Source organism: Dendroctonus ponderosae, unplaced genomic scaffold (assembly GCF_020466585.1).
Source record: "Dendroctonus ponderosae isolate FM_Combo_2020 unplaced genomic scaffold, Dpon_F_20191213v2 Dpon_F_20191213_7, whole genome shotgun sequence".
Taxonomy (NCBI): Eukaryota; Metazoa; Arthropoda; class Insecta; order Coleoptera; family Curculionidae; genus Dendroctonus; species Dendroctonus ponderosae.
In genome coordinates this window covers 12,081,880-12,108,040 of record NW_026018916.1, presented here as the reverse complement: position 1 = coordinate 12,108,040, position 26,161 = coordinate 12,081,880, and the positions used below count along the sequence as shown (strand labels likewise).

At 35.6% G+C, this 26,161-nt stretch overlaps 4 protein-coding genes and 1 non-coding gene across 7 annotated transcripts in view; 3 read left to right on the top strand and 2 right to left on the bottom strand.

The window, feature by feature from the left end:
* LOC109538421 (intermembrane lipid transfer protein Vps13) overlaps window positions 1-14,991 on the bottom strand; it is a 28,105-nt gene extending 13,114 nt beyond the window's left edge. For both annotated transcript variants that reach the window (XM_019905645.2, XM_019905646.2), the window contains exons 1-32: window positions 14,549-14,991; window positions 13,483-13,569; window positions 12,702-12,831; window positions 12,482-12,640; window positions 11,871-12,000; window positions 11,534-11,672; window positions 11,278-11,475; window positions 11,040-11,227; window positions 10,774-10,984; window positions 10,588-10,720; window positions 10,419-10,532; window positions 10,218-10,364; window positions 10,046-10,159; window positions 9,753-9,981; window positions 9,465-9,697; window positions 9,268-9,406; window positions 8,434-8,569; window positions 8,141-8,379; window positions 7,894-8,080; window positions 7,667-7,838; window positions 7,475-7,607; window positions 7,204-7,353; window positions 6,877-7,122; window positions 6,541-6,822; window positions 6,278-6,481; window positions 6,034-6,218; window positions 1,403-1,650; window positions 1,073-1,344; window positions 885-1,015; window positions 511-830; window positions 252-448; window positions 3-178 (exon numbers count right to left, since the gene is read on the bottom strand). In XM_019905645.2, the coding sequence (XP_019761204.2) occupies window positions 3-178; window positions 252-448; window positions 511-830; window positions 885-1,015; window positions 1,073-1,344; window positions 1,403-1,650; window positions 6,034-6,218; window positions 6,278-6,481; window positions 6,541-6,822; window positions 6,877-7,122; window positions 7,204-7,353; window positions 7,475-7,607; window positions 7,667-7,838; window positions 7,894-8,080; window positions 8,141-8,379; window positions 8,434-8,569; window positions 9,268-9,406; window positions 9,465-9,697; window positions 9,753-9,981; window positions 10,046-10,159; window positions 10,218-10,364; window positions 10,419-10,532; window positions 10,588-10,720; window positions 10,774-10,984; window positions 11,040-11,227; window positions 11,278-11,475; window positions 11,534-11,672; window positions 11,871-12,000; window positions 12,482-12,640; window positions 12,702-12,831; window positions 13,483-13,569; window positions 14,549-14,648 (5,729 nt within the window). In that variant the 5' untranslated portion in view covers window positions 14,649-14,991. The remainder of the gene's footprint in view (window positions 1-2; window positions 179-251; window positions 449-510; window positions 831-884; window positions 1,016-1,072; window positions 1,345-1,402; window positions 1,651-6,033; window positions 6,219-6,277; window positions 6,482-6,540; window positions 6,823-6,876; window positions 7,123-7,203; window positions 7,354-7,474; window positions 7,608-7,666; window positions 7,839-7,893; window positions 8,081-8,140; window positions 8,380-8,433; window positions 8,570-9,267; window positions 9,407-9,464; window positions 9,698-9,752; window positions 9,982-10,045; window positions 10,160-10,217; window positions 10,365-10,418; window positions 10,533-10,587; window positions 10,721-10,773; window positions 10,985-11,039; window positions 11,228-11,277; window positions 11,476-11,533; window positions 11,673-11,870; window positions 12,001-12,481; window positions 12,641-12,701; window positions 12,832-13,482; window positions 13,570-14,548) is intronic.
* LOC125505236 lies at window positions 4,746-4,877 on the top strand. The gene has a single exon (XR_007282029.1). It is a non-coding gene; the product is annotated as a U11 spliceosomal RNA (small nuclear RNA).
* Window positions 14,992-15,289: 298 nt separating the features above from the next.
* On the top strand, window positions 15,290-17,626 carry LOC109538425 (peroxiredoxin-4). Of its 2 annotated transcripts, none has more exons than XM_019905650.2 (6): window positions 15,290-15,388; window positions 15,809-15,987; window positions 16,072-16,189; window positions 16,242-16,481; window positions 16,539-16,704; window positions 16,763-17,626. In XM_019905650.2, exons 2-6 carry the CDS (start codon window positions 15,816-15,818, stop codon window positions 16,808-16,810), a joined length of 744 nt encoding a protein of 247 aa, XP_019761209.1. In that variant the 5' UTR covers window positions 15,290-15,388; window positions 15,809-15,815; the 3' UTR covers window positions 16,811-17,626. The 2 variants fall into 2 exon arrangements, with proteins under 2 accessions (XP_019761209.1, XP_048524501.1); XM_048668544.1 differs by having other exon boundaries at window positions 15,388-15,537.
* LOC109538422 lies at window positions 17,127-22,367 on the bottom strand. The gene is made up of 7 exons (XM_019905647.2): window positions 22,137-22,367; window positions 19,342-19,515; window positions 19,126-19,280; window positions 18,723-18,839; window positions 18,422-18,664; window positions 18,209-18,364; window positions 17,127-18,144 (listed from the first exon to the last, which is right to left on the bottom strand). The coding sequence occupies exons 1-7, from the start codon at window positions 22,165-22,167 to the stop codon at window positions 17,920-17,922; spliced, it is 1,101 nt and encodes a 366-aa protein (XP_019761206.2). The 5' UTR covers window positions 22,168-22,367; the 3' UTR covers window positions 17,127-17,919.
* A 405-nt stretch (window positions 22,368-22,772) lies between these two features.
* Window positions 22,773-24,545, top strand: LOC109538424. Its single transcript, XM_019905648.2, has one exon. It carries the CDS (start codon window positions 22,912-22,914, stop codon window positions 23,809-23,811), a length of 900 nt encoding a protein of 299 aa, XP_019761207.1. The 5' UTR covers window positions 22,773-22,911; the 3' UTR covers window positions 23,812-24,545.
* Window positions 24,546-26,161: the final 1,616 nt, after the last annotated feature.

The window sequence follows — 26,161 nt, the reverse complement described above, 5'->3', positions numbered from 1 at the left end:
ACTTGTAAGGCGATAAAATGGTGCTTGAAACAACTTTTTCAGGCTTCATTGCAGACGCAAATGCTTTTCCTAAATTCGTCAGTACTTCCAGGCAAGTTTTTGTCATTGTCAGCTCTAGAGATTTTTCTGAAGTTACATCGATACTCATCACCGGCGACTGGGTTTTTGCTACTTCCACCTTCAGAAAACAATTAAGCAAACATGCACATCATTTAACAGTTTAGCTGCATTGTAACATTCTTCACTCTTACCTCTCCTGCTTCAGAAAGTGGGCTGCTGAAATTCAGCGGATCATCCGGCTCATTCATTGAAAGTTCCAATTTCAAATCCCATGGTTCGAATGCCAAATACTCGCCCTGTTTTCTTTCCACCGGTTCGATTAACGGCTCCCACAATGCGAGTCTGCTGTTGTAGTAACCCATTAGGACTGTGACTGTAGCCTCAACACCTGAGGAATAAATGTGAAAGTTAGCCATGGCATGCGATCAGTCAGCATTGCTTAAAACTTGCCCAACTGAGAAGCCCAATTTTTCGCGCAACCTTTCAACGAAGTTTCGAAGAGCAAGAATGGTAACGTTTTGTTGGCCACACCGGCCTCCAGAGTGATGACAATGGACGGCATGGAAATGATGCAAAGTTCCTGAAGAATGGTCTTTGGCACTGGTTGTCCTACTATTGAATCTTCTGTAGCCTCTAATGCATCGTCGCCTTTTAAAAACCAGAAATCGCTTTCTCGGAAGCTTTTCTGCTCCCACAGTGAGGCGAAATTAAACTGCTCTTCCTCCTCAGCTTCATCCGAAGTTGGACTCTTGGACATTGTTACCAAAACGCTGAAAATGATAATCAACTACCGATACTTTTCAGTGTATGCATTTAATGTTTACCTGTTTAGCAGCTCAATGGTTGCAGGGGAGACTCTTAAAAGCACCTCCTCGACCAGCAGCTCCAAATGTAATCCTTTGCCTACGGGCGTGCTGCCTGCCAAACTTATCGTTACGGGATGTAAAACGTTTCCCTACAAAACCATGAAATGAACCCTCTAGGCGGTTGTTTAGGGCTGTTTTCCACTTACTTTCGTCTCGGCTCTTTTGGCCGGATTATAGTTGCAAGTATACAATTGCAAATCCTTAATTACCCCATTAATGACTTGATGTTCCCCACTCATTCGCAACTTTACCACAATCTCGCTGTTAAGAATCATCGCCTTTGAATCGATATTATCCATGTGCTCTACCAGGATGATATCGGGTTGCTCAACCTTTAAGTTAAGTGTTATTTGGCTGGAGGGATTTGTTGCTTCTACGGATTGTGAGCTGCGGCTGGTACGGCTCGGTTTTGGAGTGACTAACAGCAAAATGCAAAATATTGGAACCCAATAAGAAATGTGTACTTTTTATTTTACCTGCGTTGTTGGTATTTTTTACGCTTTTGTGTCCAACTGGGGCGACGGAAGTTTGCTGATCGGCAGGATTGGAGAAAAATTCGGCAATTTTCATCAGATATTCTACTGATAAAATCAGGGTGAAACTGAAAATTCGAATATCAGCAAACATATCGTTTCCAGTTTGCTGATAGGTAACATCAATCATGCTTCGAGGGGGAATGCCGGAATCCGAAGACGCCACTGATAGTGAATCTTCACTAAGCGATCTGGAAATTGTAAAATTAAATAAAATCTATAACGTTTTTCAAAATAACCGCATAAAATTAATAATGAATGGGTAAACCAAAGTATTTTTCCTTGTTTTTAGAAGATTGCCCTTTTTAGGAGCATCAGCAGCTTGAAGAGGAAACATGTTGGGCACTTTCAGGTTGTCATTGCTAATGCTGCACATAACATATGTACAGGGTTATTGATCGAACTTATGCCACCCCGTTTTTGCCGGGTTTGGCACAAACGACCACCTCCAAACCCAAAAAAACCTCAGAAAAAAAATGATAACAAGCCACTGGTCCTAATATTCGTAGATGATGAGAAGGAGGCGACTTTTTGGACCAACATGAAATCCTACAATCATTAGCTGATTGCCGTAAAACTCATCGGTCTACCAATATCATCAGACACATATACAGAAAAGCCACAGCATCTGTCCGACTCCACAACGATACGGGAATATTTAAAATAGCCAAAGGTGTTCGACAGGATGATACAATATCCCCATGACTTTCTACTAACTTACGCGAATACTTGTTTAAATCTATTGGTCTGCAACACCTAGGCATTAACATAAATGGAAAATCCCTCTGTCATCGCAGATTTGCGGACGACATAATCGTTATAGCAGATAGCATCGACCAGGTAGAAAAGATTATACAACGCCTAAATATAGCCAAAACTATTTGTAATAAAATGTTTGAAAAAATTACATTTTCTTCTATAATAGGGTGTTTTCACTTTTTTTAATGTTGATATATAGAAAGCAGTTATGGCAAACATTACACTGATATAATTTTTTTGGCAAAAAATGTCTCCATAATAATTTTAAAGCGAATTTAAATTCAAATCAGATATTTTCCGCCATAAACGCCGAATCCGCATCGTCGGTTAGCACAAACGTCCGGATTGTGACGTAGCAGGTCATATCAACAAAGTGTCTCGTATTTATTTTGTTGTTTTCGCAGCTTTGTTTTATTATATAAGTTTTTGTGATTATCATTATTTTATTGGTTATTATTGTCTTGCATAATGAAAAATAGTGACATGTATGGATCATAAAATAAGTGGTGTTTTGTGCCAGGATGCGAGAATACCTCAATAAGTGCTCCAAACAAACTCTTTTTCACCGTTCCTCATGATTATGCATGTAAAGTTTTATGGTTCAAAGCACCTAGACGTGATGTTCCTAAATCAAAATCAATGTTTTTGGTTGCGAGGATCATTTTAATGAAAGTACGAACAAAAAGCTAATTATGAGGCAGACAGAATATGCCTTCTATCGTACTCTGTGTTCTGTGCAAATTCTACCTTGTATAGTGCACAAAGAACCCTCGCGTTTCAATCCCACATATCCGATATCACCATATTGTTCTCGTGACGCCCAAAATACAAATTGAAGAGTTCATTTTACTTTCAAAGCAGTCCTGTGTATAAGTTAGATTAAGTTAAATAAGTGAAATTCTATATATCATTTACCTAATTTAAATCAATACACACAGATTAGTATATTAAGGAGATAGTAACTAATAATAAATTTACGAATTTTTACTTACGCTGCTGCTTTGGCACCCTTAAATTGGGCTAAATTAAAGCGTTCGCCGTTTTTTAAAAATTCGGTAACCATAAAAATATGTACACATGGTAAATTGTTTGTTGACGCTTTAAGGAATCCTTCTGAAGCGATTTTTTAGTTTAACACAAACTATAAATTATTTAAATCCACGAAATAATTAATGAAACACAACTAAACACTATGCACAGAACGTAAACAATCCGCCATTTATATGACCAGAGACGTCACAACCAATAGGATTGCGTTTTAGACATTCATGAATAGTTTGAATTTTAGCTGAATTTGTTTATTAAATATTTAACAAAATAGCAATAGATAGATAGTATAAAAATGGTATATTACCATAGATTAATGTTCAGTTGGTAGGAATTTTTGATACAATGAAAACACCCTATTCGAGAACCACTGGAGATATAACGATGTGGTTTTCACTGAAAGGGCATGCCAAATTTATTTAACGATTTTCCAAAAATTACAAAAGATATTAAAATTCTTTTAAAAGATATTAAAATGCTCTTTCAAATTATAGTGCAAAAATAGTGGCATCGTAAATAAGTACTTCAGGACATATTGAAAACTGCATTGGCCTCCCCGTCTTTTATTATAAAAGGTACAAAAAAATATAAAAAAATAAACGATGCAGTATTATCCAAACTATCAACGTTTTTAAAGTTATAGCTCAGCTCCCCACCCTTTCCCGAGATTTGAGAGTTCAAAAGTCTAGACGCCCTCTGGTGGCCAAAATTATAATTACAAGTTAAGTAGTAATTTGACACTTGTTTTGTTGACATTGGTGTTTAATCTGATTGTGATATGTTTTGTTCTAATCAACTTTTGCAAGCTTTTAAAGAAATAGAAACAGATCGATTGATTGTATTGTTTTATGTTATAAATATCATCAACTCCAACAAATCTGACAAGTCTCAACTGTCACTCGACAACGAGTAATTTTACATTTCGCAGCGCTCCTATCGGTAGTTGAACTCGCGAATACCAAAAGTTTTTGTTTTGTGGTAGAAGTTACGGCCTCTAGCGGTCGAGCTACGAACTTTACCCTTATCTGAACACCCTGTATAATGGAGGATTTTTTTTGCTTTGGATTGAAAGAAAACTTGGCTCCTAAAATGAGTTAGGGCTTTTTCGCCCGCGAAAGCGTTTCATTTCAATTAAAGAATGATAAATTGCCATCGCACTTATTTTTAAAAGCAAAACTGTTAATATCCAAATTATAAGTTCGATTCACGTTTAATATAATTCAGTAAAAATAGTTTTAAAAAGTGGTTAATTTATCTAGTAGTTTTTATAAGTATAAAAAAAATATTGATTAAACAACAACATATCGTCGTCCTGCGCCAGAATGGTTAATGCGAATGAGTGCAAGAACTGAACCCACCATTTAGTCAACAGTTTCAGATTTTAGTATCATGAAAATTTGTGAGAGGTCGATGCAATCTCCATCTAGCACATGTGGAGTTGAACCGAAGAAAGACAAGGGCTCCTCAAAAATTTTACAGCCAAAAGGGTGCTTGCCTCCTTATGGTAAACGTGTCCTTATTGGGCGCGTTGGGTATGGTAATCAAGACATACCCAGCACGTAATTTTTGTTACCGTGGGGCTGTTTTTTGGCAGTGAACCGAAGACGCCCCCCTTAAACCAATTGAAAGTAATTTKGTGAGGCCAAGGGAAACTTGCTATGGGCAAAAGAGAAATTAATGCAGAAATTTCACTTGAACCACAATTTACCCTTTAGTAATGAACTTTTCGTTTATTGGGCGTTGTAGTTCGAGTAAGAGACGCTTAGAGAAGTATGTTCGACGTCTAAAAAACTTCTAGAATCTAGCAAAAGCCATTTTTCGTAACAAATAGAAATTAACAAAACGTTTRGAATATTTTAAGCTAAAATTATTCCACTTATAAAGTGTACAAARACCTTTTTTAGAGGCAAAACTAAATTAATTACAGAAAACTAAAAAAAAAAACTTAAAATAGGCATTTTTTCAGTAAATTAATGAACGGATTTTAATTAAATTWTTCTCTTATTATAGTAGACCCTAATYTTGTGAGRAAGCCCAAGGAAAATTTGCTATGGGCAAAAGAATCATGGCAATTAATGCGAAAATTTCACCTCAAAATAATTTACTCCCGTTTTTTTACTTTTAACATTAAAAATTCCTGATTTTCAACTAAATGTTTAAACGATTTACCCTTCAGTAATGAACTTTTCGTTTATTGTGCGTTGTASTTCGAGGAAGTAGTCTTCCTCTTTACGAGTAGAATAGACGCTCAGAAAAGTATGTTCGATGTCTAAAAAAAACTTCTAGAATYTAGCAAAAGCCTTTTTTCATAACAAAATAGGAATGAACAAAAAGTTTAGAATRTTTTAAGCTAAAATTATCCCACTTATAAAGTGTACAAAGACCTTTTTTTAGAGGCAAAACTAAATTAATTATAGGAAACTAAAAAAACCTTAAAATTGGCATTTTTTGAGTAAATTAATGAGCGGATTTTAATTTACTTTCTCATATTGTAGGCATTTTGAATACTTCAAAAAAAAGTATTAACCTTTTTTTCAATAGCATTAACGGGTCAAAAGAAATGTGCAAAAAACTATTTTTCGCACCTTTTTTGATTATTTAAACAAACAACAATGGAATGTTCCACAGCCGGAAATCACGCGCAAAATATTGTCCGAATATTCTGACATACTTCCAACACTTATTACAACCGAAGCTTCTACCAAACTGCAAGTGAATAATTTTCGCGGACACTTTCCCAAACTGTTCGGGCTTGAAAAATCGCTTACCTCTCAATCAGCCTATTCAGTTTGCCTTCCCTTCCTTTCCTCATATCATCCAACAGACAATTGACCAGTAAAACCGAAGCTACTATGGACTGATCGGATAAAATGCGCCCCTTAACCGCGAGGCCTTCCAATGAGAATCGAGCTAAATGATTATCAGCCTTCATCGTTGGTGTGGATTTAACATTCTATAACATTTTCCAGTTAAAATTAAATATTTTTTCTACTAAAGATTCTTAAGACGCACCGTCTTAAAGCCTCCACTATACATGTTCAGAATTAGTTCTTCCATAGTGAAGGCAAACTTTAGGAAAATTGTTACTTGCTCCTTCTTTTCTATCAGCAAATCGGCCTTTGAAGTTTTAACTCCCGAGTCTAGCATCGCGCCGGAAACTACAGATATGCGAGAAGTCACTGGCTCTGTTTCTTCAACAACGGTTACGGGATCAGGCTGAAACACGACGATTAAATTAATTAATTAACTTATTAGTTTGTGTTACAATCCATTACTTTTCCTTCTTGCAAATTTCCACTCAACACGGACATGATCATGCAATAATCTGCTTGTGAAATGTGCAAATCGATCAGTTTAATTTTGCCGCTTATATCTAAGTCTGGAATGGCTTTGTACCAACTGGCTGACAGATTGCGCTTAATTCGAATCTCAAAGTTGATTGGTTTCAGCATGTTCCATTCTTCAATAATTCCTTCTCGCGCATCAACCACCACTTTCGATTGCTTCAGATCGGTCAGAACCACTTTCATGTCATCTACCACAGCAGAAAAACCATCCTAAAATTGAAGTATATCAGAAAAAAACCTTCATAGTTAAGGCTGGAAACGTACTTCATTTTTCGCATCCAACATCAGGAATCGATTGCTAATGGAAATAACTCCAAGATCTAGCAATAGAGCGTCCATACTCTGGCTGCTTACGGGCACAAAAATTTTAGGTGCCCTCATTTTGATATTCAAAGCGATCTTGGTGGCTTTTTGATACATTTCTTTGGCATTTTCTTTAGCTCGCTGAGCTGCCGCCTCTGAGGCGTCCATGATTGCTTGCTGTGCAGCTTGGAACTGATTCAAGAAGTTCTAAAAATCAAACATTTTTACTCGGTTTGTACCTCAAGTGAATACTAATACATAGTAATATAAAATGAATATTTATCTCACCAGCAAGTTAGTAACGAACCAATTTACGAAAACTATCTTGGTTCCACCCATTTTTACGTCTATATCAATGTCGGCTTCCTGTGATTCGCCTTCCAAATTGTTGAGAACTATTCGAGCTACTAACGCATTATCATCTTCAGTTGAAAGAATCTATAAAAATCGGACGTTGATCCAGTTTTTCGGGTTTTCCAAAAATTGCGTGAAAATATATCGGCAAAAATCGACAACAAACTACTCCTTCAAACGGTTACTTTTGCGGATGTTCACTTACTAAATTGTGTTTCGTTGCAGGGTTGAGATCCAAAATAACCAACTCATGAAGTTTGGTGACCACTTGCGTATAAGTGGTTTTTACCGAAATATCTGCGTTCATTCCCCTGATACCAAATGATGTTACATCCAGTCTAAAATTTCGAAAAAATCATCTTAATATGCCAATTGAAAAGAAATTTGATGCACTTACGCATCCGTTGCAACTTTCACCATGACTTCTTTGATCTGGGCAGTTAATTTAAACTTTATACTTTCCACTTTGATCTGCTGCTTCTTCTTCAGTTGGACTTTCTTTGTTACCTTCACTGAATCGCTTATTTCGGATATAGAAGACAGGCGCCTCGCCACTTTTTCAGCAGATTCTGATTGAGAACCAAACAAATCAGACTATCAACAGACTCACATTAAAAGCCTTACCCTGCATTTTCAACTTGTATTTGTCTGCAGTGATCTCGTTCAAAGTATCCATAACAGATTGCGCAAATTCTATTAAAGACAACAACCCTTCCTGATGCAGTATAATGCTGAGGATGCTAAAGTCGACACCAAGACTTGCTTCACAGGAGCTGTAAGTGGTGTGAAAATCTGGCGATTTTGGATCCACCTAGTAGGAATATGCATTGAACTTTTACCCAACACTGAAACCAAAAAACGGGGTTTTTACCTGAATGAAAGTAACTTTAAACAAGCACTCGTCATTTCCAGCCTGGGTCGGTGTGCTGATGATATCGATGATTTTATCATTTCTATTTTGCGTTAAATGAACGCTGCCTAACAACAAACCAACGTTCATATCGAAGGTTCTCTGAACCAGTTCCACTTCTAGGGAAGTGACTTTAAAGGTTGCCAGCTCTCGAACTGCCGCTGTTAAAGTTTCCTGCTGGTTAAGAATGACTGAAACCTCTGAAAGAAACATTATAATATGGTCAAATTTTACATATACCTAAATATACATACCAGAAAGTTGGATTGAAACTTCCATAAGTTGAATTTGAGTGTATTCAGTTGGTTCTTTGTCCCCTTGCTTTGAAACTGCTGGAAGTTTGTCTTGCCATTTAAGCAGGCTGGTTGTGGAGCCATTTAGCTTATTTTTCTGCAAATCGAACTGTGATTTATTTGTGTTTTCTCGGAAATGACCCGAATGAATTCATTCAAATGTGTATATAAATATAAAGTGACAAAAATTACGAGAATCGCGTTTTTTCCCGGAAACAATCGCATACATTTGTTCGTTGTTTAATTTTCAACAAGACAGCAGAACATTAAAATGTGCAAAAAAGTAGGTAAAAAATAAGGTAATTTTAAATTATTCATTGAACAATGGAAAACATAACCCAATCACACCATACATTTAGAGAAAAGTGCGTGACTGCAATATAGAACGATTAAGATCGGACGAACAGTTTTTGTAGAATGCAATTGTTAATTAACCTCCTTGGGAAAAATTACTTTTTCTTCAATTTTGTGCCAGGTTAAAAGTTATGAATATTTTTTTTGCGCCTGCGGTTTTGTACCTTCTTGGACCCTTAAACTATCATATACAATTGCTATATTAACCATTTTTCACTGTTTAATTACTTTTTCAGCAGTTTTAAAGTTTGAAAATTTTGGCTTATAAACAAACACGCCTGTGAAGCGGGACTGGCGACTGTGAACAAATCGGAAAGCATGGAAAAACAGTACTAGGAAAGACGCTTCTTTTTACATTTTATATTAACCTTCTTTCCTTTTCTGTGTTTAGTCCCTGGCAAATCCAATAACACGATCCTTATTACTGCGATTCAAATTTACCTTTAATGGTTCTACTGGCGGCTCTTCTGATTCAGGGAATGGAATACTTGTGAGTAGAGCAACCAGCAACATCAACCTGGCATCTGATATTGATACATCAATGGAAGGAAGTTCACATTTGACTTTCTGTAGTGGAAATCTAATAGAAAACACTACTTTTTTACGAATAATTCGGCACGTGGTTGAGTTGTGTTCACCTTGGATCATCTGTGATCAGGCACTTGGAGTATTCGACGTTCAAGCTGAATGGTCTGAGAAGATGCATTTCAGTACTGGCAGAATGTTCTAGGTATGTTTTCCAATTTTCCTCGCCCTGGGCGATGAGAACTTGCATATCTGCCAGTTCCAATTTGAATTTATCGTAGCTGTAGAGCTTCATTTTTTCAAAAATCTTCTCCTGGGCTAAGCCCTCACTATACAAGCGCCTGACCTAACAACACATGTATTCGTTACAAAAATTTCACGCCTAGAACCAGATCAAGTACCTCCATTACAGATGATCGCTGACCAGATGAATATAGTTTAATCTGACCAAGATCGATGACCAACACATTTCTTAATTCCTCGTATTTTCCCCCATAGGGTATTATAATGTGCGGGGCATATAGAACAATATCTATATCTAAGCGAGTGTGTTGCTCGATTGCATATTGTAGACCAGTCGATGTCATTTCCTTCACATTGCTAAGCTTTGATGAAGCAGCTGCTTGGATTCTAAAAGAATTACAAACGAATTCCTGATTAAAAATTCTGCTGGCGAACTGTCTTTGACTCTTACTGATCGAGGGAAGAATCGGGAGGTATTTTGAATATATCCACCACCTTGTTGATAGTGCTTGCATCGTAGATGATTCTAAGAGGTTTGGCCACCACATGAATTCTTTGGTCGCAACTGAAATGGGAACGATCCCTTGAAGACCTGGCAACAGATTATACATTGATAAATTTACCTTTTATCCAAAGGATTCGTTTCAAAAGACACATCCAGAAGACTTTTGATTCCTTTCACTTCCCGTTCTTGGGGAGCAACTAGAACTGGCATAAAATCATCCTGCTTCAAACCATCGGTTTTTAGATGGTCTATGGCAACGTGTGCTCTATAAAATATTACAGTCGAGACTTTCAAAGGTTGGTTTCCAAAAAAATCTTACTTAATTGCAGATGCGGCCACTCGAGTTTCAAGCTTGACTTTCACATTTTTTAAGGTAGTAAAAACGACGGATTTTACAGCATTTTCATCATCACGTAGTTCAACTTCTAGCGATCTGAAGAAATGTGCCTCAAAATAATGTTACTCTAGTGATTCTGTGCTCTGAATACCTTAAAAGGAAGCTCAACGACTTATCGACAAATTCTTCCGGGAACACCGTTGTAGGGGCATTTTCTTGGTAATCAATCGCCTTGTATAGTCTTGCTTTCTCCTCCGGTGTCATTTCCTTTTCAAATTGCTTTACTGGAATTTAACACGGATTTCGACAAAATGATTTCCTGTATACTTGAACTTACGCAAATTCGTGGACTTCTCCATATCAGTCAAACTAGACTTGGAGCTCTTTGAGCCGCCCCACCAGCCAGAAAGCCAGCCTTTACTGTCAGTTTTTTGCAGTTCTTGTAATTTTTCAGTTTCCAGTTCGATTTTTTGCCGGATAATCACAATACTGGTTAAATCTAGTTTCTTTTCACATTCATCCAATCGGACTTTTTCAGGATTTGTACACTGCGATGAATATAGTTCAGTCATTTTCATTTATATGTTTTAATAGGCAATTTACCGAATTTTTAATACCCTTTCTGAACAAGTCGGTGTATTCTCTTCCCATGTTTCTATGCGCTAGCATATGACGCCAATCCCAATTGTTCCTTCTTCGTTTAACTTCGCCCTCCAAGACGCTCTTGTACGCAAAGTGCCACCATTTCTTATAATGTCCTTTGTAAGAAGTAACATTGGGTCTGTATTTTCCTGAAAACACCCTTATTAAGTTATAATTTACGCGAATAATAATTGCTTACTGAATGGTACTCCTTTTGCCATTCGATCCATTGAATCTGCAAGCGCAATAATATCCCGGTACTGAGTTTTACTGATTCCGATAAACAGTTTGTGCATATCCAAATTCAGATGGTACACGGGAATACTGTATGGTTTCGGATCAGACATTGGCTTTTGGTTCATTCTTAATCGAGCTCCGGCAGTGATTGGCCCCAAAACTATTAATTAAACATGCAGTAAAACAAGTACAAAGTTTTCACTTAACTTAAGGCTTACTATAACTATAGCCAGTGGGCTTATGATCTTTTGATGCAATTTCTTTCTTCATGTGAGATATCAGTTCTGTTGAATTCATGTTAGTGTATGTTTTGGTGCCGCAGTTCCAATAGACGGCCAAGCCTTCCAGTTGGACCACCTAAAAAAATATATTTTACAGTCAATTTAATTAATATATTTTCGTTTCAAACTGGTGAGTTTTTCGTGCTGTTAGCCCGCCGTGGGAAATATTTTTTTCCTAACGGTTCTTAAGCACCAGTGGCTTCCACCTTCAGAGATGGTTTGTTCCAACTTGTGCTTAAGAAACGTTAGAAAGAAGCTTTTTTCCAAACAGTACCTTGTAAATTTTTGCGACTTCTTCTACAATCGCTTTTTTCCAGTTGGAATCTGTACTTTCTACAACCAATTCCGCAAGTGTTATTCCGATAGCGAATGGTTGACTGGGATTCGTAACTCTGTCTTCATATCTAAAAGAGAAATTCGACAAAATTAATTATTCTAATATTTCGTTGGCTTAACAATTTTATATCACAGCATGAAGATGGTTTTTCTCTTAATGTTAGAGTGTTTGACTAAAGTTACCTTTTTTAAGTATATTTCAAATTGTAATTTTTCTCAATGGCGTAGAAGTTAGGGGACAAATAATCCCATTCAACACTAAAATCTAAGCCACTGGTAAATGAGAAAATGTCACTTAAAATTCATAAATTAGGTTCAAGTATTGGTAAAATGTACACAAAACCGAATAGTTTCTCAAAAATATTCAGAAAGCTGAAAATAATCTTTAAGGCCCTCTTTTCGACAAGTGTGCGTTTGAGCACTGTTTTCGCCTTAATAGTAAAGTCCTACAGAATTTTTGCAATTTAATCTGATGGAAACGCAGCAAATCAGGAATCAGACGGAAAAATCAATAAATATCTTTAATAGATACTTTTAATTCCTACAAACCTTATGTGGATATTTTTAATGTAAACTTGGGCATTTTTAATAACTTGCTGAATAACTTTTTGCACCAAAGTAGGGTCCTCAGGAGCTTGACCTTTTTCCTTCTGGGCCTTTTTAGCATTTTCGATTTTTTCAATCTCCTTCCTGCGAGCTTCTATCAGCCTGTAAAATTGTTCATATAAATTGCCAATAAATAATTGGCATAGAATTTGACTCCAATAACCTTTTATCTTCTTTATTAGGATCGTAAGCTACTTGCTGGTTGGGCTCGGCCAATAGATAGACATCCTCTATCATTATAATGGTCGGTTTGGTATAAATTGAGGTCCATGGCACTTTCAATACGAGGTTGCCTTGAAAGAACAGCGTTAGGAATATTGATCTAATTTAATAATTTTTTTTGTCTAGGACATTTACAAAAATTATCGCATTTGAAAATACAGGGTGTCCCGTAAGCTCATGATCAAAAGAGTACTGCGATATTCTTTGGACCAAAAGAAGACGATCTGACCTAACTTTTATTAACAAAAAATGTCCGGCTTCTCTGCTATTGATGGTCAAAGTTCTTCAAAAAAATTATCTTTTTCGAAATACCGGGAGAATGGTACGATGTATTTTCCCATATTTTGATGAAACAATCGAGTTCAGCCGTTTTGAACAAGTGGTGAATTATTGAGTCCCGATATTTCCAAAAAAACAGTTTTTAGAAAAACTTTGACCATCAATAGCAGAGGAGCTGGACATTTTTTGTTAATAAAAATTAGGTCAGATCGTCTTCTTTTGGTCCAAAGAATATCGCAGTACTCTTTTGATTATGAGCTTACGGGACACCCTGTATGTTATTGCTACTTAAATGCATATTTATCGTCAAGGTGAATCATATTAGGTATTTTACCCGTATATAAATGGGATATGATTAATGCACATTGGTGAGAGAACTCATGCATGCCAAGGCTTGTTATCTTTACAGTCACCATGAGATAATTACTCGTGTATATATTTACCTATTTTCCCATAAACAGTTTGAATAGGCAAATCCAGCGATTCCAAAGCGGATGATTTCAATACCAAATCCTTTAGGTTCACATCTCCTGCAAAGAATTATTGTAAAAATTAAAGCCATGAGATTCTAGAATAAATCACAGCGCATTAGAGTCAAGAATCAACCGGTTTCAGGTGAGAAAATCAGATAATACAGTCTTCAGCAAGAATAAATTGGGGGTAAACAATCGTCTATTTTAATGTGTGAACAAATGGAAACGTTTTTTTGGCAAAGTTGTTGCTTAATAATGTTCATTAAATGTGGAAAATTAAAGAACCATGGTGCGGCACTTTGGAGAAAACCGTCCTAACAAACATCTGATAAGATAAGATATTACACTGGAGGCCGAGGGTAACAAAAAGAAGTATCGGAAGACTACAAAAGCGATGGTCGGACACAAAAAAAAACAGCAGGAAGGGCTTGTATCAATTTGCCCAAGACAGAAGTGGATGGACACATGAAGGAGAGGCCTACGAACACCAGTGGACGGACATCGGCTGAAAGCAGTTCTCCCAATTATTTTTTCTGGAATGAAAGTTTAGTTAGCGACTCTACCAAATGGAGCGAAAGTAAATTTTCTTTAGTCTTCAAGAAAAATTAATCAAACAGGGCATAAATCAAATTAAAATAGTTTATAGTTAAGCAGCAAAAACCGAACTATAAAGGCGACTAGAAGCAAATATATCCAAACAGGATAAGGACCAAGGACAAAACAACCAGGACCAAACAAAAGTAAAGAAAAAAATTGTGTAGCAACAAGTTTTGTGATTTTCAAACTATTCTGTTCTAATGGGAATTCTGGAACACCCCGTGGATGCACAAGTCTGCATTTTTAGCTGCAATGTAAATGCACCTGTTGAATTTTCCACGTAGACGCTTAAATTAATATCTAAATAGGGGGCTTGACACCGATTAAAACCAATTTATAGTTCACATAATAAGTTTAGACTTAAGACTTACGCTCAACTATCGCAGATATTTTAAAAGGAACATGCAAAAACAATAAAGTAGTGAAGGTTAAAAATTACCTCCCCATATTCCAATATTCAGTTGATTTCCATCCAAATTTTCCACAAATTCCCCCAACGCCTTATTGAGTATTTGCGAAATCACATTTTCAAACACCATTGTCGCGACAACTTAGAGACTCACTAAATTACGGCTTTATTTGGGCATGATCGCACTATAACATTAACACACTTTTAACTGGAAATATAGATTTAATGTTCAGACTATGAAATCTCTATTTCCAGAGGATGACATCAACTTTGGAAGATTGTCCTTTGCCGAATTCAATAATAACATTCAACACATTAGTTTCTGACCGCTAATAAGTTATAGATAAAGTTTTAAATATAGAGCACAGCTGTTATCACTAAATTCCCCACAACAAACTTTGATAAATTCACTCAAAGCCCTCAAACATTTTGACATAAATATATAATTGAAAGTAGTAAACAAATATGGCAATGACGTAATGACATGTAAAATGCGGAAGGTAGACCAATTATAGTAGTTCAATTCAACTTAGTTCAAAATATCAAACATCTGATCAAGTGAGCTGAAGAGAGTGCTATGGGCAAGAATTAAATTGTCTTTTACGTGTTAATTTAAACAAAGAAGGACATCGGAAAAATTCAATCAGTATATATAGGCATAGAGGAGAAACTGTTAATTACGAAAAAAATTATAGATCCTAAGAATACAATAATAAATCCAATGCAAAGCATAGATGAAGCATTTGCCCAAATTAACTGCCTCTTCGTCGTCTTTGACTGTTTGCTCAGTGAATGCCACGGAACGTTTCCATAGGTGTTCATGTGACATGCAATGTCAGAAGTCAAATAATTCAAAATATCCCCAAACAGGTAACATTAAAAATTTAATATTATTAAAGTGAAACAATATATAATTACACGTTAAACTGTATCCTTATAAACAATAAAATGTGCAGATTAGTAAACAATCTCAACGTTGCGGCTCATATATAAAGCCGACAAATGTAACATCTTCTATGGTATCTATTCTATAAAGCGTTATCTATAATCTATAATTCAAGCAAAGCTAGTGAAAATACCAAAGCAGCCTAAGCATTAAAATGCATTTTTCAGATAGCTCTCCTTCACAATATATAAAACACCGACTGCATCTTCCTATTAAATTTAAAAGAAATTAACTTATCTTCGATAAGTCGTGTAATCAATAACTTGAAGATAAACCTGTACTGATACTGATTCGCATCTGTAATTAGGAAAACCTGATTAACTAGATTATTTGGTACTGTTCAGGTACCACATGGTTTCATCCATCATGAAACTATTCATGCTAGTGTTGGAGTTAGGCCTAGTAGTGTTTGGACAACAGTTTGACGAAGAATCTTGTGTAAAATATGCTGGAGGCACAGTGTATCCACACAGCGATACAATAGATACTAGGCAACATAATTTACAATTTACTAAAGCAGTTAGTAAGTAACAGTTAACAGCAGGCGTAGAGTACTGAATTAACACCGAAATGCTCATTTTGTCTCAGCCTAAACATGCAATTTTAGTTTCAAAGAGCGCCCCATTTTGGGAGAGTACTGCCGTCGTAAATGGGGAGTTTGTTCAGCTAAAATCTACAGATTATATTGGAAAGTACTTGGTGCTATTTTTCTACCCTTTAGATTTGTAAGTAGTAGAACAAAAACTTATGTTTGCCTTTACGTACGCTTTTTTGCAGTACTTTTGTTTGCCCAACTGAAATTCTCGCGTTTAGCGATAGAATAGGAGAGTTTAAAAAAATCGACACTGAAGTTGTGGCCTGCTCAGTGGATTCCCAATTTACTCATTTAGCCTGGATTAACACGCCCAGACAACAGGGTGGTTTGGGCAAAATAAATATCCCATTATTATCAGATTTAACTCACAGTATATCTAAAGACTATGGAGTATTTTTAGAGAATGCCGGCCATACTCTAAGGTAACGTAACAAACCCAAAGTTGATTTGTTTCTAAACACCATATTTCTCCAATACAGAGGTCTTTTCATTATCGACCCATTGGGAATTGTTAGGCAAATAACAATGAATGATTTGCCAGTCGGTAGAAGTGTTGATGAAACCTTAAGGCTAGTTCAAGCGTTTCAGTATACCGACAAACATGGAGAAGTGTGCCCTGCTGGATGGGTACCAGGCCAAGATACTGTAATTGCAGCCGCTACTATGGATTGTTTTTTGCTAAAGATTTTTTTCTCGTTTGCAGATAATTCCTGATCCTATCGAGAAGCAGAAATACTTCAAAAACCACTAGTGTTTTTGCCTTTACATATCGGGCATTTTGGAAACTTGGGAACAGCTCAAACTCATGACAATTTATTACATTTCAGTGGTAGGCAAGTTTTAAATTATATTAACAGTTTTTATCTTAAGAAGATATTATATATCTTTGTAATAATTGACAACTAGTAACTTTCTTTATTAAGATCTCATTCTCTGTTTTCCTCCCAAGACATCACATTTTATTTTTAATTTAGTATTAAAGGCCAATTTTTTTTCCATATGCAAATAAAACTGTGCTTTTAAAGTAAGTCGTTTAAATATACCAGAAATTAATAAAATAAATTCCATTATTTAAAGAATATACATTTTATTTGCTAATATCAAACAGTAAACAGTATCTTATTCAACAATTTTTTAGATCAATATAATATTGTTCTTAATAATTAAAGAAAAATTGAGCAATTTGTAACGCGCAAAATGGAACATGAGCATTAAGACACAAATGCAACATTGTGAAACTAATATATAAAGAAGCAATCTTAGCTTAAAAAATGCACAATATTATAATGCCCAAAAAAAAACTGTAAATACATCCTCCGGGGAAAAATCATCTAAAATAAATTCTTCATCACATTATGACTATGGAATGTAGCAATTGCAAAAATTAAGCACTTTATAATCACTTGAACGTGCCTACATGGTAAAAAGCATATTAAAATACGATACACATAACATTTAAATAGTTAAGTCGCATACGCAGTACATTAAGACACTTGAGGGCAGGTAGGCGGTTGGGCTATCCTATTCTAAATACATACTAAATGCTCAATATACTTAAGGGAGATAATTTGGTGTTATTTATCCATTAATTTTCCCAATATTGCCATTGCCATAAGAATTTAAATACAATCAAGTTCCAATATCTGGAAAGCTTGAGCAGTCTTCTCAAAGTTAAGATTGATTATTGCTTGAACTAATCAAGACATAAGTTTTCCCTGCTTAAGGAATTTATTGCTTTTTTCACGTAGAACATTTGTTCCATTTTAATTTTATTATGAAACTGCAACCCAATCCAAGCTTCATAATTTTCCAAATCAATACAATATGGACTGGGGATAGTTTTTCAAATGTCTCTCAACTTTATGAGAGCCAGGAAGGTGGGAAAACTTTCATTTCAATGTAATCTTGAACGATCTCCTCCAGCTTTTCTTGCGAAACTCGAGGAATATCGACGGCAAAACCTAAGTTTTTCAGTTTAGTTCCATCCAAGTTTAGAGATTTATTTTGCAGCCAGCTGCCATCCATGTGAGGAGAAAGCGGAGTATTTACAATCTGGTCTCTTTGACAAGCTTCCGCCCATGGAACCTTATTTATATAACATACCAATAAGCTTGATTTTTTAAAACTTCTTGGAGAATATTTCACTTACCAAATGTCTGTCATTTAGCTCATTTATTGCACTTTTAATATCAATACAAGATGAAACCAATTTTCCACAGTACTCAACATTTATCTTAAAAATTTCCGCTAAGTGATGCGAAATAACACCCTGAGTGGTATCGCCTTCATCAACAACATTGTAAATCTACAAGCGACAAATATTTACTTTTCCGCAATAGAAATAAGCGTTTTATGAACTCACTTGGCCTAAAGAGTCAGTTCTTTCGCTTAGGAATAAAATGGCCCTGCAAAGATCTTCTACATGCACAGTATTGAGCTTTAGATCTTTAGTCCATAAGAGTTTCATTGTTTCGCCCAGCTCTTTATAAACTCCAGCTGCTAGGATGCGAGGCATAATGTAGTTCTTATCCGCGACACCATACACTAAAGGGAGACGTAAGATTGTGTAATGCAGATTTGGAATATTAGCCAACTCTTTCTCTACCTGATAGAAAAACATTAGTCGAGACACATAGTTTGCTTTCAAAACGTTTTTCACTTACCTCAAGTTTCCACTTTGCAATAAATCCCCATGGTTCCAGGGGATCTCCTTCTTTATGTGGCATCGTTTCAAAGGAATTCATGTTGCCCGAAGAGAGTTCAATATATTTACCAACATTCTGTAAAAATAACAAGTTCAAGCAGGCTATTCTCAAGTAGAACTATGACACTAAATGATTTTAATGTAGCTCACTGTAAATTTGTAGAAATCAGATTTTGAAGAAACTACCGAGTTTATCCGCTTTAATTTATTACGCAAGTGAGGAATTCTTGACTGTCTTGGTACAAAAACTCAGAACTTTTTGTTTGGTAGCTGGAAACAACTGATTTTTTTATTCATGGGTTCATAGTTTCAAGTTAGGATTAGTGGCTGAATAAATGGACAGCGAGTTATGCTGTAAATACCTGCAACGCTGCTTGTTTGGCACAATTCAGACTCAAATTTAGAATGCCTTCTTTGTAAACTGGATCCGTTTGATTGGACTTCGTTTCCCCAGCACAATTCACCACAAGATCCCAAGTGGAACCATCCGGCAAACTGAATGCATTTTTACAAGACTCTGCAATCAATATCTTATGTGTACACTCAGACATTGGAAAACTTGTAGAAGATTTCTTCACCTGCATTAATCAGATTTGCACTTTTAAAATGAACCAAATCGTGTTCAAAAATCCGTTTATGGTATTCGTTCATCCACGCAATTTGTGGTGGCACCTTATCTACTGCTGTGATTGAGCTCGCAATATCATTATTTACTAGATAAGTGATCAAATGTCTTCCGATGAAGCCGCAACCTAAAAAATGAGCAACAGTTAATGTAATCAAAATTGAAGATCACTTCTAACTTACAGAGTGATTGGAAGATTTACTATGTGTCAACAACACTATTTCCGAAATGTTAGAATAATCACATTTAGAAATATTTACGGGCTTTAAAACCGTGATCCATGGGAATTTGGTGGGCGAAGTGATCGCCAGTGCTTTCCGACTAAGACTGGTTCAACTACTGGATCCCTTGTCGTATTTATGCCTCATCGCCTTTGAGAATGTCCACCGCAGTTGTGGACGAAACGTCAGGAAGAAATTCCCATGGACCACGGCTTCAAAGCCCGAAAAACATTTCTAAATGTGATTTAACCGGCCGTGAAAGCTTTCACAGTCTGTTAGAATAATGTTTTGAGCAGAATTTTCGTCGAATTATTTGTAATTACTTAAAATTGTCAAACAAGAATTTAAAAAAAAATAATAATAATAGGTTTTTATTTTTGGCACTTGGCAACAATAATAACAATACTAATACTGTAAAATGTAAAAAAAGTAGTAAACATTTTACACAAACTTTCTAATCGAAAGTTCACAACCGGTCATCGTATAATATATAGTGTTTAATGAGTGATTATAATGGTTTTAACGCTGCTATGTACAATTGGAGCCCTATCCTCGTAAGCGATTTATTAAAATAGTAACAAATCATACAATTATACATTGGAAACAGAATAGAAGGAGGAATGTTGCAGGAAAGCTTTTTGCAGCTCATCATCGTTAAAGCCTTAGTTAGAATCTTGATATTTGAGCAGATTCAATTCCAAAACCTAAACCAGTGTTTTTCTTTCATAAAATTAATTATTGACGAACAAATAAGAGCCCTACAATTTCTTTGCATATTCTGTCTAGTCGTAACAAATCTATCAGCAGTCGAAGTTTAAATTTAGACAAAGCGCGCCGAAACGACGAGTTTTGGCTGATCGTAATGTGACGTAACGAAGCATGATTCTGCTCCGCCACATTCAGCGCTTATACGTGTTTCCATGCTCTAATGTGAATATTGTGTGTTGGTTTGCTTGTTATAATTATTTAAATTAAAATGGCTTATTAGTATTGTATGGTGCCACAGTGTACGTGTACCACTACGCCTACACCAGAAAAAACATTTGTAAAAGTGCCATTGAACGAAAAGAAACGGAAATTGTGGTTGAAAGCAGCGCGGCGAAACTGCACCGATCTTTCTGCAAAAAGTAACATTTATGCCTGTGAGGATCATTTCGATGTAAGTTCGCATAAAAGCAATATTATTTATAGGGTTCTTAACACTGTGTGTTTGTTAGGTTTAGGTTTCACCTTTGTTTCATAAGGTTCAATTTTTGTTTATTTTACTTTACAGCTTGAAAAAGACATGGAGTGGAAAATGATGGGAGTTCAGAAAAGAATGGAAAAATATGTTGTTCTACATAAATTTGCGCGCCAAAAAGACAGAAAACGAAGTTGTGGCGCTCCTGTACGAGCCGTAGTTTTGAAATATAATAGACTTAACATTATAAATGACGCTTTAGACGCAATATTATACCTGAGTATAAATAAAACGTTATTTATAATTAAGCTACTTAGAGAGACTACAAAATTGCGTTTTGTAAATATTTATCTAGTTCTACAAAAAATTCGCCTTGGCAAAACTTTTGCTGAACTAGGTGATGATTTTGAATTTTCCGTAAGTACGAGTAGATTTTTTTCAAAATCCCTTCAATTACTTAGCGAGATGTTAAAGACTTTAATTGTCTGGATGCCATCTAATACAGTTAAAAAACGTCTAAAGAACCTATACATTTTCGTGCACATTATAGCAAAGTTTAGATTGGTAAAATTGAAATTCAGAAGCCAGAAGATCTAGTCAAACAAGCTCTTACATGGTCCGATTACAAGAAAGCTAATATCATAAAGTATCGATATCGTCAACCCCAGATGGCATAATAAATTATATTTATTTTAGGCATTGATCTCAACGACCCTCACGCTAGGTTTCGGAGAAGTTTCAATGAAAAAAAAAATTTGTGGAACGACCCTTTTGTTGGCATGTTATAGCACTTGTGGCCATCGTTTGATCAAACAGAAATAATGACTTATTTTTAGGCGTTTCAATAGTACCCCAAATTGGCTCCTGCTGAGTTTTCAAGCCTTCAAGTAATACAAACTTATATTTATTTGATACAAATAGCTGTGCACATTCTGAAAATTAGGCCAAATTGAATAAAGTATAATTAGGTATTTGTTCGCAGATGCTTTACGTATGTATCATGTTGATTGTTCGGTTTATCGCCGTATCATTAAATAGGTACCCAGAAGTCTGATAGATTCATAAAGATAACATTTCACACTGACGGGTTTTATCTCACATTGACCTTAAGTTAGAATAAAACTCCTTTAGTATATTGGCTTGGTAGAGTCTACAGAAATGATAAAAACTGTTTAGAGCCCTTATAAATTGGGACATGTATGTATGTATAAGCAATTGATATGTTTATATTAATAATAAATCCATCAGTTCTTCGAATTATTTACTTCGCATGGCATATTAAGGGATTTAAATAAACCTTGGCTAATGAAGTAACATTAAAGAAAACTGATTTGAGCCATAACTTACCTCCCAAGACCAGCACATTCAACTTTCCCATTTTCTAAGGTTTTCTGGGAATGAATACTGTCGTTTTAGACCTAACTAGTGGTTATCGCAACGCAAAATGAGTCACAGGAAGTTATAACGAACAATGAAATTTAGAATTTTCCTGCAAAACTGAAAAGTGTCTGTAACTGACATCAGAATCTGCTCAGCAAAGGAAACCGACTCTTCATCTTCTCTCCTCCTCCCTGTGAGCTCCCTGTTAACAAAACAACGGCGGCGATGCCAGATGAAACAGCCTAAGCTGCCAGTTGCTTGCCAATAATTTATTACAAGCAGCGAAAATCAAACAGAACAAATATATGTATTTTACAAAAAAATCCAAAATAATATTCAATTGAATAATATGAATATAAATGTTTCTGTATGTGCTGTAGCTGGTATTAAAACAATTGTTTTTGTTTTTTTAACTGAAAGCTGCGTTATTAGTCAGTTTGAGTCCGAAAAACATGATTAAAATAAATGGTAACTTCCTAGTTTATCAAGCGTTTCGGTTGGAAGTTATCCTGTATCCCAGAGAGCAACAGAAACAAACAATAATTTTCCTTGTCTCTGACAGCAATGTCTCACTTTCCAATCAAGTTGACAGCTGCGCTGAAACCACTCAGAACAGCTGTTAGTTGTCAGATGTTTTCTCTGTGATTCATCTTCCCTCAATCAATAGTTTGTACTCTTCATTGAGATTCATCCATTATATTTACTGTTTAATAGTCGGTGGTCTAATTGAGCAGTGAAAAAAATGACGAAAATTACAGAGATATCGTTTAATAACACGGATACAGATTCCAAAATAGAATACCTAAAGACGTTTTCAAAACGGATGTTAAAGACACAATTGTTTATAGGATCTTATGAGGAAAAACGTTATGTGGAAGCCGTGGATTCATACCGAGACGTCGTCAGAATCGACTCGGATGAAACGCAGTTTATCGGAAACCTCGAAGTTGTCACCAGAAAGTTAAAACAAGAGTTCTACAATGAGACTGCTTGGATCGGAATCACTGATCCGAATACAATTGGAGCCCCTGCAGGATACAGTTTGTGGACGGTCTTGCCAATTGGAGTCTTCGGCAAGTATTGGTTCAAAGTGAAATCGGTTGCATTTACCGAACAAGAGGTGAGATTAAAACTGGACGTTGTACGACCACTGCGGAGTGAACAATCGACTGCAGACTCGTCTGGTATCAGTGCGTCCCAAGACTTTGATCTCAAGACCTCCCTGCTTGATGCTTCAAGTAGTGTTCACTCAAGTTTTACTAGTTGGATTAAAACCAATTTAACATTGACGAATATAAGAAGCACCGTAATCTTCTTGTCTTTGTTATTGACTACAATAATAGCAGGGGCAATAAACCTTGTGAAATACTTGATGGAATATTCCTTGAAAGTAATGAATCAAACTTCCAAAATTATTGAAGTGTGCACGCCCATTTTGATTACATGCATTGAATTGGTTCGATCAATACTATTTGGCATTTTGTCCATGATAGTGACTTTGCTGCGAGGCAAGCAGTTATCCCAGCAAGTTATTTATGTACCCAGCCCTAATCCGCCTCGTCAATACATGCTGCAATATCCCACTAAGAGATCAGCTCGCCAAAGAGGTTCATCAGTTACCATCCAACCCATTGATGATTGACCTATCTTTTACTTAGATGTAGGTTGATTTGTTTGTGTGATCGGTTTATATACCTATTTGAATTTGGAAAGCAATTTCCAATGGTATGGGAACACCAAAGACAAATTATGTTGATAGGAAAGTACTTCCAATGTCTCAAACAAAACCTCTCAGGATTATAATGAACCATGTCCTGAATACTGTGTATTTTAAAAATATTTTAAAACGAAACTAGTTTTATAGTAGTTTGTAAGTACTGCCTGTATGTATATAGGCATTTTCGTGTGATATTCTTGCAATATAGAAGGGCTAAAGAGATATTTTTATGATAAAATGGTTAGAGAAACAGAACTGAACGTGAAAAATAATAACAGAAGTAAATATTGTTTAACTGATAATAATACTGTACCTCAAGCTTGCAAATCTTTATGTGTAGAACTCTAAAATAAAGGTTTTTTAGTACCTAATGATATTGTCGATTTTTTTAAAAATTTGGTGATTAGGTATTTTCTTGTAACATTACCACTGTAAACTAACACAAAGACCGAAGCGCCTAATTAATTCTTTTTTGGGTCAAAAAACAGTTCCGCTAAAGTGCAATTCGCACTTCAGCTAGTCATTACTAAGAAGCATGTATTTTTTGTATTCTCTGTTGTTTTGATATGTAGATATACTGATATCTAAACTGCTGGCATCTAGATTAATAAAGTACAAATATTTCCATAAAACAGAGGGAATAATGATTTACAATGAAATGAAGTTTTATTGAAAAATCTACCAGTATTTCTTGGGTTTCTCTAGCAAACTACAGCAATCGTGATTAGGAAAAGAAAAAGCTATAAAAACATTTTTAAAAGTTAGACTACATACTATAGGTAGAAATGCTGTATGCAACTTCAGGCCCACTTGTACATATAAATAACTTACTATAAATAACTTTGTGTAACGTGACAAACGTTTCGATATCCATCATCAGAAAAATTCTCAAGAATTCGTAAAAAAAATTTTTTCTCTGTAACTTGCGATGTGAAGAAGTAATTTTTGCATGCATTTTATAGGGCAATAAATCCTTTTTTGTAGACAGTTTCGATTGTCTGTCATCATCAGACAAAGTTTCCAAATACGTTTGGTTTACGAAGTTTTTTACAGACCGGACATTCGTATTATTTGTTCAGCCACTAACGAATTGAGAACGTCACCTTTGCATGTATTTTGCAGTAAAAAATGTGTACTAAAGGTAGCACAGGTTTGGCTTTTCAGTCATCAGCAGGCAGTTTGAAGGCGTTTTGCAAAGTTCATATGGTTTTTGCAGTTATTTTTATTTGCTCAGAAACTTTCAAAGTTACGCAGTCACTTTGGTATTTAATGTGTAGCCCAAAGTCTGCTCTATAAGTAGACAACGTTTCGATTTTGACTCATTTTCAGGTAATTATCAGGAATGTTGTATTTTATATTTTGCGCTAGTTTGTCTAGGCCGAAGTTTAACAGTTATTTCTTCAAAAACCAGTTAAAAAGTACTTTAGTATGTCTTTTTGGGCGTAGTCTGTTTTCTAAGTGGCAAAAGATTCGATTTTGAGTCATCCTCAGGAAATTTTTGAGAAATGTTTCAATTATTTTTGTTTTTGAAGTGGCTCTTGGAGGCATAAATTTGCCACTTATGTTCTCAATAAAAAAAAATATATTAAAGTTATCTTACTACAGGGTGATTCAAAATTGGCGTCATTCCTTTTAAGGGGTAATAGGGGCTCACTTAGACAGTACGAGAACAATAATAATTAATAATAACAATAATTTGTTGTTAATAATAACAATAATTTGTCAAACTGTGACTTACTTTGAATTTCCTTTCACGAATTTGCGGATATACGATTAGTTCAGGGGAAATGCTACAGYAACAGCAAAAGCTGAAAGAACTCAGGCCAACAAGGGGCGAGGAGAGTGGTTCGAGGAAGATTGTGGACAACAAAAGATGTTCGGGTTCCAGACACAGAGGAACAAGTATTGGACATGATTGTAGAAGAGCCTTTCAGGGGCACACAAAACATTGCACAACAACTGTCGCTTTCCCAGGCACCAAATAAATACAAGCTACATTCCTATCACGTATGTAAGATCACATTAAACCAATGGATTACCGAATACCGGAATAATTTGAGGAGTTAATTAACCTACTACAAGAAGCTGCTCGAGAAGAGTACATAATAACTTGACTACACAGGCACTTGTTTGGAGTTACAAACTCAAACGTATGTTTTTGTACTTTGTGAACAAATTAATAATTCGAGGTTATGAGTTTCGAAATAGGTTCCGTCATTCAACGAATCCTATTGAATTTACCGTTTATCCTGTCTATCTTATTGTCACTCTCTAT